General features: G+C 38.9%; 1 protein-coding gene across 6 annotated transcripts in view; it reads right to left on the reverse strand.

The window, feature by feature from the left end:
- Positions 1 to 16,260, reverse strand: part of MTHFD1L (methylenetetrahydrofolate dehydrogenase (NADP+ dependent) 1 like) — a 148,792-nt gene that overhangs the window by 76,776 nt on the left and 55,756 nt on the right. For all 6 annotated transcript variants that reach the window (XM_051801648.1, XM_051801650.1, XM_051801651.1 and 3 more), the window contains one exon: positions 12,083 to 12,194. In XM_051801648.1, coding sequence (XP_051657608.1) covers positions 12,083 to 12,194 — 112 coding nt within the window. The remainder of the gene's footprint in view (positions 1 to 12,082; positions 12,195 to 16,260) is intronic.

The following is a 16,260-nucleotide window of genomic DNA, read 5'->3' on the forward strand; positions in this document are numbered from 1 at the left end:
TAAAGCTGTCAGCACAGAAAATCAAGGATAAAGGGACCAACAACAGAACAATCATATAAAAGGTCACCCAAAATTTAAAAAAGGCAGTAACCTACATTTTCTCTTACTGTATCTGAATCTAATCTGTTTTCTCAATCAAATCAAATTAATTAAACAGCAGTTTTATAAAACTGCAAAAATTAAATTACAAGGTCAGAGCAGCAAACTGACCCTGAGATGCCATTTAGGATATTAATCTTGTCTTTTAATGTATTATTTTATAGAACCAGAGAACAGCCTCTGAATACTTTCAAATATCATCAACATCTGACCTTCAAAAGCACTTTGGCTATTTGCCAAAGTAACACTCTTTCCATTATCAAATCATACTGGCCATACATAACCTGGCATTATTTGCAATCTAATTAACATGTTTAAAAACAGTTTAGAAACAAATTTATATCCCTAGTCATGAATTCTTGAATTTTTCTTTAAAGCTAACGACCCACTAAGTCATAGGGTCAGATATGTAAGCAATCTAATTAGTGTTTTCAAAAAGAAATAACTATTTGATCTTAAAATTCCCAGCACACAATAACACATGTAGTTTGTTGTTTGAAAATTAAAAAAACCCAAACCCAAACCAACAATTTAAAGTCAGCATATTTTCAGAGAAATCACAGTATTTTTCTTTTATACTGTGTTTTCATAGAGTACTTCATAACATTTTTGAGGCAAAACAAAACATCTGTAAATAAAATCCTTGGAATGCTCTGCGCAAGCATTTTTCTTCCAGGAACATCTAAAGACACACCTTAACTTTTTCCCTAAACCACATTATCTTAACTGGGCTGGTAGAGAGGGTAGCACAGGATGAGAAGAAAACATTGCAGAGTTCTGATTCCGAATAAGAAAATGTAGCTTTAAATAGTTCTTTCTGAAACACCTGTTAACTGGGCTCTCAGTGTGCATGAGTTTATGGAATACTAGTGGAAAACAGAAAACCAACTCCACAAAATATAAAATTGTACTAAATGATATTAGAACTTTGCCAACTATAATTACCACTATCAAAAATACATGTACTTATGTCCTTTCCACATTTCACATTTGTATTGACTTCTCTGGAGCCATGAAGATTTAAGTCAACCATCCTAAAAGTAAATACACAAAGCAAATAATCAAACATTGTTAATAGTGTACACATATGGAGGGGGAAATTTTAATCATAAAAGTTTTCAGAAAACAAAGTACTTCTGCCTGTAGATTCAGAACAATGAGTCAGAAAATAAACCCCAAAAACTATTTTTCCCAACATGATGGAAATATCTGAACAAACCTAATTCTTATACAAGTTGTCCATAAAAGGAACATTAGATTTCAGTATCAAAAGGTCAGTAAAACAAACAAACAAAAATCTAATAAAGAGCTTACATTTGCAACTGATATTAAAAATAAACCATCTGCCAAAATTAAAATTTGGCCTTTGAAATGGGACTTGAACTCTTTATGCATACTCTGCCCTGCTGACCCTTGCTAAAGGGTGTAAGTCAATACGAAATACTCACAAACGGAGAGAGGATGATGGATTTTCTGCCAAATAACCCTAAGCAAAAGTAATGCTGTTAGCTATGGAGCCTGTTTTTATTTCCTTTGCCAAGTGATGAATTAAGAGGACTTCCTAGCACACATGATATTTTAGTGTTTGCATATTTTTAACCCCTGGTTCTTTTCTTCTTATAAATAAAAGCAAGACAACCAGTAGGTAACAAAAGAACAAAAGGAACTGCTTCTTACATGTTGGAAGTTTTAACGCTAGGTGAGATTGCTAACTTGGGGAAGGAAGGGAAAATAAACAGGACAGAAGTTGCAATGTCATCAGTTTCTGCTCAGTAGAATGGTATTTTATTTATCAGGAACTGGGCAGTGCCTCTACTTTCTGAATGAATGACAGATCCTTTCTATCTATTTTTACCTCTGGGTAACTATCCTGAGACTGAGAATAATGGATAGCCCTTAACAGTTGTACACTCCATTTAATTTATGAATGTCATTGGCAGAAGAAAGAGTTGTGTTAAGCTCTAACATGTTGCAGAAAAGGTCAGCATATAGGACATTAAAATACCATGTCAGCTTGTAAGTAAATTCCTGATGCATGTTTAAGTATTGGTAGCTGCCATGCAAAAGTCCTGTTACCTTAAAGCTCCTATTAATGTAGTGCTTGGCATCTCCCCATTTGTTATGGTGAGACAGTTTTTGCCCCCAAGAAAGTTTATAAACTGAATAAACACATCAAGAAGAACAGGATTACATATGCAGGCATGGAGGCTGAAATTACTTGCTTCAGGCCAGAAAGCTAGTCAGAGATAGAGGTGGCAGTAAGATGTATGCCTCCTGACACGCACTACAGTGTCAGATATGCAACAGACCGGGAGCTCTCCATCAGAGATTGTGTGCTTCTGGTGACAAGTGATGGACTCAGCAGCTTTGTCTTTTACTGGGCAAGAAAGAAGAGAAAGGACAGGTTACCTCAAGACACCAGCTTCTAAAGAGCCAGCCAGCAGGAACATTTACACTGCCCTTCCCGCCTCCACATCATCATCATAGCAAATTCCCAAGGCACACAATCCCATCCCAAACAACTCCCTTCCACTCTGAAAACCCATATGAAGAGAAGAAAACAGGGCTTTCTCAATTAAGTTACGTGTGTCCAGTTCTCCGCTTGTTTCTGACCCAGCCAGCTCCGTTATGGTGTGACACTTCATTCTGCACACAACTCACACACACGTGTCGCATCACATCTCCTAGTCTATGAGAAAAACATTTAATTCCTTTGTCAGTGAGGCACAGAGTAGCATCCACCCACCAGCAAAATTTAAAAAAAAAACTTGAAAATAACTGTGGCAAGACCATGGTATCTCTTAATTGTTTTCTATCATGTCATCATTACTTTTTGAATTGCTTTCCTCATACTGAAATCACTTCATCCATTAATGCAAACTTCTCTGAATGTATGACTTAAAATGCCTGGTCTCTCATGTGACATCTGGCCTGAGAACAGGTCAGAACTCCTGGTCCTCCTCCTCCACTAGGAGGAAAGGCAGTCAAACACACAGTTTTGCTATCCTACAGAGTGAACTTGGTGAGTAGAAGATGTTTCACTATTAATTACAGAGGCTCTAAAAGAAAGGAAAAGACAGAGCGAGCTGCTACACAGAGAATGAGTGTCAGAGCCTACAAAGGAAATGCAAGCAAATTGCAAGGGTCTTCAGCCCCACAAATTTAAAACTAGTAGCTAATAAAGGGAGGCTACTGTGATATATTAAAGATGGAATTAAAAAAAACCCCAAGTACACAAGAGCTGGATGTACTACTCTTAAAAGAAAGTGAATCAGAAATTCCAAAATCTCAGAAGAAAAAAACCCCAAACCATAAAGTTTGTATCAACATTTCAAATAAGTTCCTTTTCTCTTGGTGCCTTGTACCTGAAAAGTATCAAAATCTATTTTCAAGTAATGTAGGAGGAGTGGGGAGAAATCTTTGTGACTACAGGCTTGATGGTTTTCACAGATTTTTAAGAAAAGAATAATTAAAAAAAAATAAATTGAAATAAGCAAGAAATATAACCTTTGTCTGCCGGAGGCAGGCTATGCCAGATACAAAGCTTTCTCCAGTAATGAAAATGTGACATCATCTCAAGAAGCTGGCCTTCAGGAAAAAAAACCTGTTACAAAGGAGTCTGTTAGCAAGGTTAGAAGAAAATGGTAACTACATGATTAAGAGAGAAGAATAGGCAGCCATAACAGGAGAACTGTGGGACAGGAGAGAGAACTGGCCTGAGGGCTCTCATTGACTGTTTGTTAAACCACCTCATTAGAAAGACTGAGGAGCACCGATAGAGTGTACTGGCAATATCAAAGCTTGAAAGCATTGCTATCATAGAGAGGAACGAGAATACCACACAGGAAAAAGTTTCTGTGGTTTTAGGAAGAAATGAAGAGAAACAGAATGAAAGTTATTGGTAAAGAGTTACTGCCATTGGAGAAAAAGGATAAAAATATGACCTACAATTTGGGAACTTCATACTTGCAAACATCAGAGAAGAATCAGGGAGCCTAGCAGTATTAAGTCAATCACAGTGATGTATAAAAAAATGTGTGTTTGAATAGTTAGAGACAGTATAAAAATTATCACTTGAGAAAGAGAAGACAAAGCTGTAACACAGTATTACAGAAGAAGAACAAATGAGTACAAATTGGCCATGGAAACCCAGGCAGCTTACCAGCAGCAAGAGTTAAAAATCCTAGCTAGTTTCAAACTACAGTCCCATCAGTTCCTGAAGATCATCTGATATGCTTGTCAGGTAAAGCAGAGAAGTCATGCTAAATGGCTGATGGTTTATAATCATATATTATTTTGTTCCTGTAAATTACCCCTCATAATTCTGGACATAAACAGCAGATTTGGGAACAAACATGTACCAATACATTTTGTAGCAAGGAAAGGTCAAGTGAATTTCCAACACTTTCTAGACATAATTCTTTTTAAAATGGAAGAAGGTAAAATCTCACAACACAGTACTTAATTTATGAGGTTTTGTCTTCAAAATAGCACCACCTCGCCTGAATTGGCAAAACACCGCTTTTTTATGACAAGCGTAATATGGGTTAGACATAAGTCAGTAGTTCACAATCAATACCAACTTTCAGTTTTGAGTTTACTTTTGCATAATTTATAAGATTTCAAATTAGTTCAACTCTGAAATACAGTGACATATGCTACTGACGTCAATGCTTCCTGACACATAAAAACATTCAGGACAGCTTTCTTCTACTCAATACTTCTGAAAAGTTTTATTTTGCAATGTATCCTAAAGGTCAGAAGAAAAAGTTTAAAGAAATATGCAGTGACAATGTGGAGCCAGAACTTTCTCAAGGACTCTGAACATACAAAGATATAAGAAAAGATTTGATTCTCATTTGACATGATAATTCATAAATTATTTCAAGACTGTTTTAAGCACTTTCTGCAATAGAAAGTAATTTAGATCATTGTCACCTGACTTTCAGTTGAAGCAATCCATAAGCAAGCACGATTTGCACCCAGATTATTTGTGACAAGGCAATAAGTAAGCTCAGCTCTCAGGAACCCTGACTTCCTGTCAGTGAAGAAAAATGTGTTGCACTGCATCTCATCTCTGAAGACTTTCCTGCTTACTGATAAGAAAATTTGCTATGATTTTAAAAGCAGAAGGGAGAAGATGATGATTTTTTTGTTTCCATTTTACAACACGTGAAAGAAATGGAATTTACTTTTACCTCAGCAATTGTGAAGAAAGAAATAAAAAGGGCACCTAGGATGTGAATGGCATTAGCACTCACAAGCGAATGGCACAGATTCACAGATCTCCTAGCAGTAATGGCACCTTATTTTGCAGTCTGTGGTACCACTGACTCATGTTACTATTAAACCATGACTTTAAGAGCCTTGCAGCAATACCAACTAACACAGTATCATCTTCCTTTCCCCCACCACTATCACAGTTGCTCCTAGCACAGCTGCTCGAGCAGCTGCACTATGAATGGGATCAGAGAAAACACTGCAAAGTTTTGAACATCCTTTATCTAGTTTGTAGTACACAGATAGCAGATCAGGCAAATAACACCCACACTGATAAAGCAGTCAATCACCCTGTACCATGAAACCTTAGCCTTCCTTTAGCAAGAAAACCCACATTGTTCACAGAGCAAAATACTGGAATGCAATCACATTACATTTTGTTTCTTGTGAAAATAAGAGTTAGGAGGTCAGAGATTAAATAACACAATCCAGAAAGATGCTGGGCAGCTTCTTAAAAATTAAAGCTTTCTGGAGGATCACTGCATGGAATCCCCTTCTAATGGTATCAAGCAAAGAAAAAATATGAAAATAAATCCTTGAACTCAACATTTAAATATAATAATATCCCATGGGGTACTGGTGCCAAAAGAAGTTTAGCCGAAGTATTTGGGCTTTATTTCCTTTTTTGGAAAAAGATTGCTACTAAAAAATGGATTGAGTTGTCTTATGATGTTGAAAAAAATCTACTGAAGATTATTTGCTTAGTGTACTAAACACATACAATTTTTATAAGGTGCTTTATAAACTTGTTATACAATGTCTGCTCAGAGTATGTGAAACGGATACTCTTTGAAATACAACTTTTCATGTACTGAACAGATAAAGCAGCTAGCATCATTAGTTTACTCTAACAAGAGTACCAACACAATAAAAAGAGTCCATTACTTAGCTTATAAAAATTTACTGCTTCTACTTGAGTTTATATAATTCAAAAAGTGTGACAAATTCTTTCCAATTACACCAAGTGCACCAACTAAAGAAAGAAACAGAAAGTGAACCTTTCTTAAGAAAAAGTCACCAATAGCTTGCAATAGTCCTCCTCTTGTCACCTGATACACCACAAGGACAAAGTTGCCTAGCACAGTATGCTCTTGGCATTGAATGCAACAGGTTTATTAGGAGTAGGAAAGAAAGCAATTACCAAAAATAAAGTCCAAACCTGAAAAACAAACTTCAGAAAAACTTTGGTTTAAGATTCCAAAAATATACTCACGCTTCACTTATCTTCTGATTTACAACTCCTATACTCAGCTGAAATACCTTCAAGGGATTAAAGAGATGGATGGGACAATCTGTTGTGTACTGCAATAATTTCTGACACGCTGACAAATACAACTCAGGACAGCCCTGAGTTCAGAGAGCCACAAAACCTAGAGCTTCAGGGACACAGGAGCTGCAAAAGTAATGCTAAGGGTAGCACAGCACTGCACCAACATTACTCCCTCCACACCTTTCTCATCTGGGTCACTTATGGGGCTGGGCACCTCAGCCTCAGCACAAGATGCTGTTAGGCTTCGGGTTCAGTTGCAATTTACACCAGGTGTGGCCTTCAGTATTGAACAACTTCTATGGATCAGCCATGAATTTGAGTTACTTCCCACTAGAGAAGTGAGGAAGAACAAAAGAGGAATGAAAGAGGTTAATATCACAAAACAAATAAAAAACTCAAAGGAAGTAATTGCTTATATATATATATACTTCCCCACTTATTTGTAATACAGGATTCAGCCCTAATGCCAAGCTCCTTTCCCTGCCACTGCTGAGATGTCAACTTTCTTCACTGTTTAAGAATTAAGGTGCCTCAAAACCAAGTGACATAGAATTAGTTAACCAGGCCATTTTAGGCAACCTTTCATACAAAAGGAAAACAAAATGCCAGAAACAGATTTCAGGCTGCTGCCAGAGGGGCTAAAGAGGTGTGTGAGAGACCACAAAACTCTGATGGCAATTGTGATGATGGGTACACTCAACATTCCCCGGGGTACCACTTCCCGGGCCATCAGCAAGGATGCTCTCCAGTACAGGGGGTGCCTGCATCATGTACCCGTCCTCAGTGGGACACACTTGCTCGCAGCAAAGGTGGGGAGGAATCTGCAAGGAAACTGGCCCCAAGCAGTAAAAGGCTGACAAGACAAACAAGTGCAAACCAACCAAGGTATTGCATGAAAAGTTCAGTAGCAAAACTCGTACCAAGAACTCAACATTAGAGAAAAAGGCTCAGTTGTCAGTACGTAGCAACAAGGCTCAGGGAAGAGAGAAAGAACAAGCTGTGCTAAAAGGCTTAAGCTATCTATAACTTAATGAGGGCCTGTGATTCACTTGGATACCTGAAACTGAAGCAGGGAATGCCTTCAACTAGGGAGAGTTCACAACAGGCCTCAATGGTTAAATTTTGCTTACTTTTTTTTTTTAAAACAGACTGTCTACATTATTGCTACTTGACACTACTCAAAAGGCACAGCATGCTGCAATTTAGGCTGCAGAGCAAGCAGAGAAACAGGCAATGCAGGCCAGAGAGAGAAAGTAAGGTTTAAAAACAAATTTAAAAAGAACTTTTTGAGAGGATTTTTTTTTTTGCCTTGGCCATGGCACACAAACAGTGGGATCTACATGACAGATTGGTTTTTCACTGCTGGCTGTCCCAACTCACCCTCTCCTGCACCAGCTCTGGTGTTTTTGTGACTCTGGGTTGAACTGCTTCTGTGTTAAGTCAGCAGAAAAGTAAGCCAACAAAAAGGGCAATAGGTTTCTGCCAGGATGTCATGCAAAAACAGTTGAGCAAAGGTTGAGAAAGGAGACAGATTTAACTGCTCTGGCAATGCAGGCTTAGTCTGACTAGCTAGTGCATCCACAGTAGCTTTACTGGCACTTCAGACCTCCAAATGAGACTATAATATTATAAATATTTATTTCAGCTAAAATACCATCTTATGTGACATTATCTCATCTTCCCCCATCACACAAAACTGTTTGCCCAAACACTGTCTTGCAAGGGGGAAGGAAAGAGATTTTTTTTTGTTGTAGTTGTTTTCAGTCAAGATGAACCCTCCAGTTCAGTTTATCACATGGATAAGCTATGAACAGGTGTGCTGGTGAAAGAGAGGGGTTACACAGGACTGTAAACAAGCAGCAGGAGGAAGGAGGGTGCTTAAACCAGGACAGAAAATTTAAAAAGTCTATGTTTGTAAAACTGTGTTGCAAGTTCAAGCCACGCTATTCTCCTTAATAGTCTACAAACTTAGCAGGAGATTCTGCTCTAAAATAACTATGGTAAAAGTAAAAAATAAAAGAATAAATTAAAAATAGATATAAATACTAAATAAATAAACCAATAAATATAGAGATTATATATATGATTTATATATCATCATCCCATCTCATGGTGAAATAACACACATACATTAAGATATTTATTCTACTATACAAGAAATCAATTTAATTGCAGACTATGCAACTTACGTTCCTGCTTTGGATGCACTTGCATAAGGCTGAGAGCCAGTTTCTTAGCCTGTGCTCCCTAAAATGCCTCTCCCAGCCACACGGTTCTTCCAGCTACCCTATGCTATTTCTAGTGCCTCTTAGGTTCTTTTATGAGCTTGTGCAAGTAACCTACATGGCAGAATGTGAACTCTAATCGCTCATACAAGATTTAATGAGTGTCAGATCCAATGCATGAGAACAGTGACCAGGGAAATGTGGAACAGTGAAAATTTTTACTTTTAGGAAGAGTGAGTAACTAAACTTGTTCAGGTAGTTATCCAACTGCAGCATAGCTGGCCTGCACTCTGTCTGTCTGAATTAACTGCAGGATCAGCTTTCCCCACGCAGTTTCAATGGCCATAATGGGTTCAGGCAAACTCCACACTAAGCAGGAAAGCAGTGGAGTTTCTTGCTAACTGCTTTGCCGCGCAGAATTCACAAGGCACTGGGCTCCCTGTTTGAATGGATGGGACCTTCAATGTGGGACACTTCGTAGCTGTCATTTTAGACTCCAGTTTTGTAGGGTAGAATAGGACAGTATTTAATAAGCCAGTGAGTCCTACATGTGGTCTCTGCCCACATGCTCTGACTAGTTACCAGAATAAATGTATTTTTTGAAACCATAAAGCTTACAGTAATTACAACCATTAGAACAAACATTTACACTTGTGACTATCTGCAAAGTTTATTTAAGTAGGCCACTCTATGAACTATTGCTTTTAATAATCTAACAAGGATCTACAAATCATGTTGAAGTTCCTTCTTCCACAGAGCAAAGGCAGTCTTGTTCTGAAATCAGTTTCACAGGGATTTGTGTTCCGTAGAATAAAATCTGAACAAGAGCCTTTAGCTGGCAATGCACAAAGGTTTTACTCTATTGAAGCTACGCTGCTTTGTCTCCCGACAGAGAAACTCGGGCCAAAGACAAATAAAAGAGAAAAGAGTGTTAAAGACAAACAGGTGGGTAAGACCAAAAAAAAAGCAAGAAATGCAAGGATACATTCTTAGTTCCTGAGGGACACGTTGAATGGAAGGGAATCCAAATCCGAGGTGATATTTCAGGCTCCAAAACCTGTATTAAGACTCAAGACTGTTGCCAACATACTTTCATTCAAGTGATACAAAACAGACTTCCCACTTGAAAAGATAGCTCACTGCAGAAACAAAGTCACTTCACCAGGCTTATGAAAAACATTAGTTACTCTAAATGCTTATAGGCCTCATTCCACAGAGCCATGGAACAACAAATATGGCTTAGTGAAATATCAATTTGATTACCATTAAATAAATGTATTCAGAATGTAAAATGTTCTTCTTTGAATGGATGTTTGATTATATTAGAGTGAAATAAACAGACCCCTTAGTTGTACAACAGTAACGCTGTAAAAAACAACCTTTTCCCTTGACATGATCACGCATTTAAAAAAGGAAATGCAAACACATAACATGTGCCCAGACTACCTTGAAAAGTTCATGTTTCATCACCTTAACAGTAATGATCTATTTTCTTACACAGGTCAGCATCTTCCTAGCTACTCCAACCTCAACAGAAGAAGTGAGAGCAGAATACTGAATCAAACTTTTCCCAAGAACACTCTTTGCTAAAAAAATATCACACGCAAACATGCAACAATCTTTGCAAATTATATTGAATCAGAAGGGCAGAGGTTAGCAAAAACTGACTCTAAGAACTAATTTTGTTAAAAATATCCTAACAAGGATCTAAAAATCATTGTGTGAACTTTGCTGCTCCATTTAAAAAAACCCAAGGATTTAAAAAAAATTCAAGGCACAGAATGCTTAGGGAGATCAGAAACTTACTTCTATAGAGATAAACAACTAAAATAGAAAATAGAAAATCAACAAGTACTGTTTAAAAAGAAGAAACCTTCAAGATAATTGAATAATAAAATTTCTACTTGTACACCCATTTTGTTGTTAGAGAATACCAAAGTGACATATTTCTTTGGGATTTTTTCAAAGTCAATATGATCTACTACAGGTTTCAATCCTTTATTTTTACTTTGTTTTATTTAAATTTTTGTTACTTTTTAAGATTTCCTTCTCTATTTTTGTTCAGTAATCAATAACTTCTTATAAGAAACCTTTCTATTCTCAATCTGTAAATATATAGGTTGATTTGTGTCATAACAAAAAGTATACACATTCTATAACAATGCAAACAACTCATCTTTTTTATGATTACCAATGAATTTAAATAGAACAGTTTTTTAAATAGTTTTTTTTCTATTTAAAAAACTTACTTTCAAGTTATTTGGTCCTCTTCATGTCATTTATAGCAATGCGAAGGTATGACATAAGCATATACATAAATGTTTCTCTACTAGTTTAAGCATGCAAGCATTAGAAACCTCATGTTTCACATTACTGCACCTCTTCAAGAGCACTGTTCACAGATACTTGAACTCCAGCTTTAGGACTAATGGAAGCCAATCTGGGTGTTCACGACACAGAAGAGAACGGCTGCAGCAGTGCAAAGTCATTACAACTGCAAAGCAGCAACACTCCTTTTATTTTATTAATTCTAAGGTTTAAACACACATGACAATTTTTAAAGCTAGTTCATTGTTCAGTCACAAGTTTTTTTTGCCTGCAACCGTAAGTTCTATATGTGTATTGCCGCTTGTCCAGGTTGAATTCCTAATATAAAAAGAATCCGCCCAGTCAAATGCTTTTATGGGAACTTAAGGGCCTCATGACAAGGTTTGACAATGCAGCTGGACCAACTTAATGGCTCACAGCCATCAAAATGAGGCAGTATTACTCTTTCTTCAACCACCTTGCCTCTGCTGTTCCTCTGCACTGGCTCATGGTCATCTGACTTCTTATTTGGCTGAGTCTGCTGAACTGGCAGAGAAATAATTCAGCAGGAAAAAAGAATGGTTTCTGTTGGCTATCAAGTGAGGTCAAATGGATACTAATACAATGAACAACAGGACAACTCTTTCAATACTATACAGTCATTTGACTGGTTCAGCCACCTTATAGAGTCTCGAACATAGTGATAGGATCACTTGAGACAAAGGGCAGGGTAAGAGAAGTGCTTTTGGCTTTTTGCACATTCATTTTAAGATTATTTTACGCTGATATTAATAATAAAGTAGAATTCTTACCTTTCATTGCTAATTTTTTCCATTCACTTACATCACTGTTTGCCACTTTACCAACAAATCATAACATAATAAACCAAATAATTACTTACCTACAAATCCTTTCTCTCCAACTAATTTAAGGGCAATTTTATCTGCCAAAACAGAGGAATTTCCATGTGCAATGTTAGCAAAAGGTCCAGCGTGAACGAATACTGGTGTTCCCTGAATAATAAAAAAATATATTCATTAATTCAGTGAATAGATGCCATGGTTTAATCTCAGCCAGCAACTAAGCCCCACATTACACATTACTCACTTCTCCAACACTGGGATGGGGGAGTGAATCGGAAGGACAAAAGCTGAGAAAACTCGTGGATTGAGATAAAAACAGTTTAATAGGTAAAGAAAAAGCTGCACAGACAAGCAAAGTAAACCAAGGAATTAATTCACTACTTCCCATGGGCAGGCAGGTCATCCCCAGGAAAGCAGGGCTCCATCACGTGTAACGGTTACTCGGGAAGACAAATGCCATCACTCTAAATGTCCCTCCCTTCCTCCTTCTTCCAACAGTTTTATATGCTGAGCATGATGCCATATAGCATGGGATATCCTTCCAGTCAGTTGGGGTCAGCTGTCCTGGCTGAGTCCCGTCCCAACATTTTGTGCACCCCCAGCCTCCTTGCTGGGGTGAGAGGCAGAAAAGGCCTTGAGTCTGTGTAAGCCCAGCTCAGCAGTAACAAAAACATCCCTGTGTTACCAACACTGTCTTCAGCAGAAATCCAGAACACAGCTTCATACTGGTTAATGTGAAGAAAATTAAACCTATCCCAGCCCAAACCAGCACATTAGGTAAAAACCTCAATACTTTTGCAGACTAATCAACATGATATCGAAATCAAAGCGCATACAGGACGGAAGCGCTGTTAGACAATTTAGGGGTTCTAGATACATCTCAGATGCTTCAGACCTCATTCACTGACAGGCCTAGACATCAGAACCTGCTTCATTCATAGAAAAGTAACAGACAGTAGCTCAACCCGTAGGTAACTTACACAACTTCTCCACTCAACCTTGTACTAAAACTTAAGTTTTACTTCTACTTTAATCCAGTATTTACGCTTCTGGCAATCAAATAAATAAGACTGCAGGTTTCAGCTACTAGATTCAAATCCATAGGATTTATTCCAATTTATCTTTTATTAGTCACTAAATTTAATTTTAGTCTTCCAAGTCATAATTTCTTGTGGCATGCAATTACAGAGCTGGTCTTGCTAGAGCCCAGAACACACATGGGCATATGTGAAGCACGGAAGCACAACTACAGCCAGTGAGAGGGCAGCTGAGCCCATACTGTGGCAGCTGTGCAAAGAGAGGTGCCAGAAGAGTCTCCCACAACATTCCTTGTGTAATTGTGCTTCCAAGAGTTCATCCACACAACACAAATAGGGAGGAAATTTAGACAGTAGGATCCATTGGTAGTCAAGAGGCCTCCTGCCACTAACTTAAAATCCAAACACACTACTAAATCACTGGCATGGACAGATGCTCCCCTGGAGCTCTGAAATCCACCAGAAGAAAAGGAGGACCTCTTAGAATGGTTTTTTTACATAAGCAATCCTGGCAGAAAAGTAAAGTCTGGGTACCGAAGGGAGTGAACTCTAGCAGGATCTCAGGCACACCCTGGAACAGAGACAACAATGTCTTCTCAGGCCAGCTTTAGTGACTGTGTCAGTCCATCTGTCCTACTCTGTAGAGTGCCAGTTAGTTTTGCTACGCTCTTAATAAATTATATTGAGAAACAAACAGATGCATTCTGCTGACTGTTTTCAGTACAGAAAATTTTATTATCCAAGTTTCAGTAAAAGAAAATAAACCCAGAATGTCAATAAATATCTGAAGTTATGTGGTCATTAGAAGGATGTTTATAATACTTATTACCATCCTTCTCTCATCTTTACTGTGAGTGGCACTTCAAACGTAATACAACAAACCATCCCAAAGCAGCCAGCCTGCAACTACAAAGAGTTGCCCCATAGAGCAGCTGCTCTGTTACTCATGGTATAAATAAATGCTAAACATTAAGGGATCAGTTGATGAGAGAACAAATGTGTCATGAGAAACATGGATAAACACTATGAAATCATGGTGTACATTCCAAACAGAGTAATTTTAATTCTACAGCACTGGATATAAGTTCTACTCAAGTCTGCAGTTATTGTAGGTGGAGTGTCTCACATCTCTCATTTTGATATTTCACTGTCATTCCTGCATATAAAACACTGTCAATCACTAATATTTTCAGGTGGTATTTCTGGTGACAGAGTAGCAGGGTTGTGATGGAAAGCAACCCACCAAGAAATCGCTTTAAAAACCAGCAAATTAAAATGCACAGACACAAGTTGCCAGTTCAGTTCCACGCAGGACTGGCATTTGGTATTTTTTGATTTAGGACCTTCTGAACCTCTTCTCCAGTGCATGCAGACATACATATAAAGCTGGTGCAAATCTACTGAGTTGTTCTTTTCTCCTTTCACAGGCCCTTAGAAGCAACTCCTCAGACTTCCACAGCTTAACACAATTCTCTTCTACAGCTCATGGCCAGATCACAGAGGAGTGCAGCTGTCTCTGCAACGGCTACTTCCAGGCGCTGCTACCCACAGACACTATGACTTACAAATTCTGCTAAATCAAGTGTCAGTATCAGCTGGAAGTCACCCAGAAGATATCTCCTCTGGCAGTTTTTTTGCCATTCCCCAAAACCAAAGTGATCTGAAAGACCTGCTTTGGTGAACAGTTTCACCCTGCCAGCAGGACAGGTCCACAGCACATTCTGAGCTGCATTGGCGTTCTCTGTGTTGTCCTTACAGGGGACTTCTACTTGCCAGAAATCAACTGGGGGCATCACACAGCTGGTACAACCTGGGCCAGAAGATTCCTGAAAACCTAGATGATAACTTTACGGAACAGGTCCTAAGGGAGATGACTCAGAAAGATGCCCTCTTTGATCTGCTGTTTGTCAACAGAGTGGATCTCCTCAGTGAAGTGGAGACTGGTGGCTGTCTTGGCCACAGCGACCACAAAGTGATCGAGTTTAAAATTTCTGTTGACAGGAGGAAAAATACCAGCAAAACCTCAACTCTGGACATGAGGAGAGCAGACTTCAGGCTGCTCAGGGAATTAGTAAGGAAGGTCCCGTGGGAAAATGTTTTTGCAAGTGCTGGGGTCAATCACTGCTGGTCACTTTTCAAACATCACCTCCAATGGCAGGGAGGCCTCGCAGAAAGACCTTGACAAATTAGAGGGCTGGGCAATCACCACCATATGAAGCTCAACAAGGGAAAATGCTGGATTCTGCATGTGGGACAGGGCAACCCTGGATGTATGTACAGACTGGGGAATAAGATACTGGAAAGCAGTGCCACTGAAAGGGACCTGGGGGTCCTGGTCAACAGCAAGTTGAATGTGAGCCAGCAGTGCCCTGGCAGCCAGGAGGGCCAACCGTGTCCTGGGGGGCATCAGGCAAAGCATCACCAGCTGGTCGAGGGAGGGGATTGTTCTGCTCTGCTCTGCACTGGTGTGGCCTCACCTGGAATACTGTGTGTGGGTGTGGGCACCACAGTATAAGAAAGATATTAAGCTATTAGAGTGTCTGAAAGAGGGTAACAAAGATGGTGAAGGGCCTTGAGGGGAAGCTGTATGAGGAGTGGTTGAGGTCACTTGGTCTGTTCAGCCTGGAGAAGAGGAGACTGAGGGAAGACCTCATTGCAGTCTGCAACTTTCTTGTGAGGGGAAGAGGAGGGATCGGCACTGATCTCTTTTCTGTGGTGGCCAGTGACAGGATCCGAGGGAATGGTCTGAAGTTGTGTCAGGGGAGGTTTAGGTTGGATATTAGGAAGGTACTTCACCCTTAGGCTCTAAACACACAAGCGGATCACTACAGAACATTCATATGTGCAGCTCACAGTATCCTCCTTATTCCCTTCTTTTTTTTTTTGTTTTAACTGAAGCAATTGAAATTAGCACCTCTCAAATCTATTCAGATAAATAATTAAAATAATAAAAGGTATTTAGTCACAAAATGGAACATGATACAAGCTTGAGGCTCAAGAGCAGCAGTAACAGCACAAGCAGTAACAGAGTAGGCCACTGCATCTCTACACAAGAGCAATGACACAGTCCAACAGGACATCAGCCAAAGCACAGCACCATCTTGGAAAATGTTTACGTAAGCTGAAGATCTCCATTCCTGGAGAGGTGACTCATATTAGCCTGAAAGCCAACAGGTATT

Source organism: Manacus candei, unplaced genomic scaffold (genome assembly GCF_025592945.1).
Source record: "Manacus candei isolate 608988 ecotype Guabito, Panama unplaced genomic scaffold, ASM2559294v1 h1tg000052l, whole genome shotgun sequence".
Classification (NCBI taxonomy): domain Eukaryota; kingdom Metazoa; phylum Chordata; class Aves; order Passeriformes; family Pipridae; genus Manacus; species Manacus candei.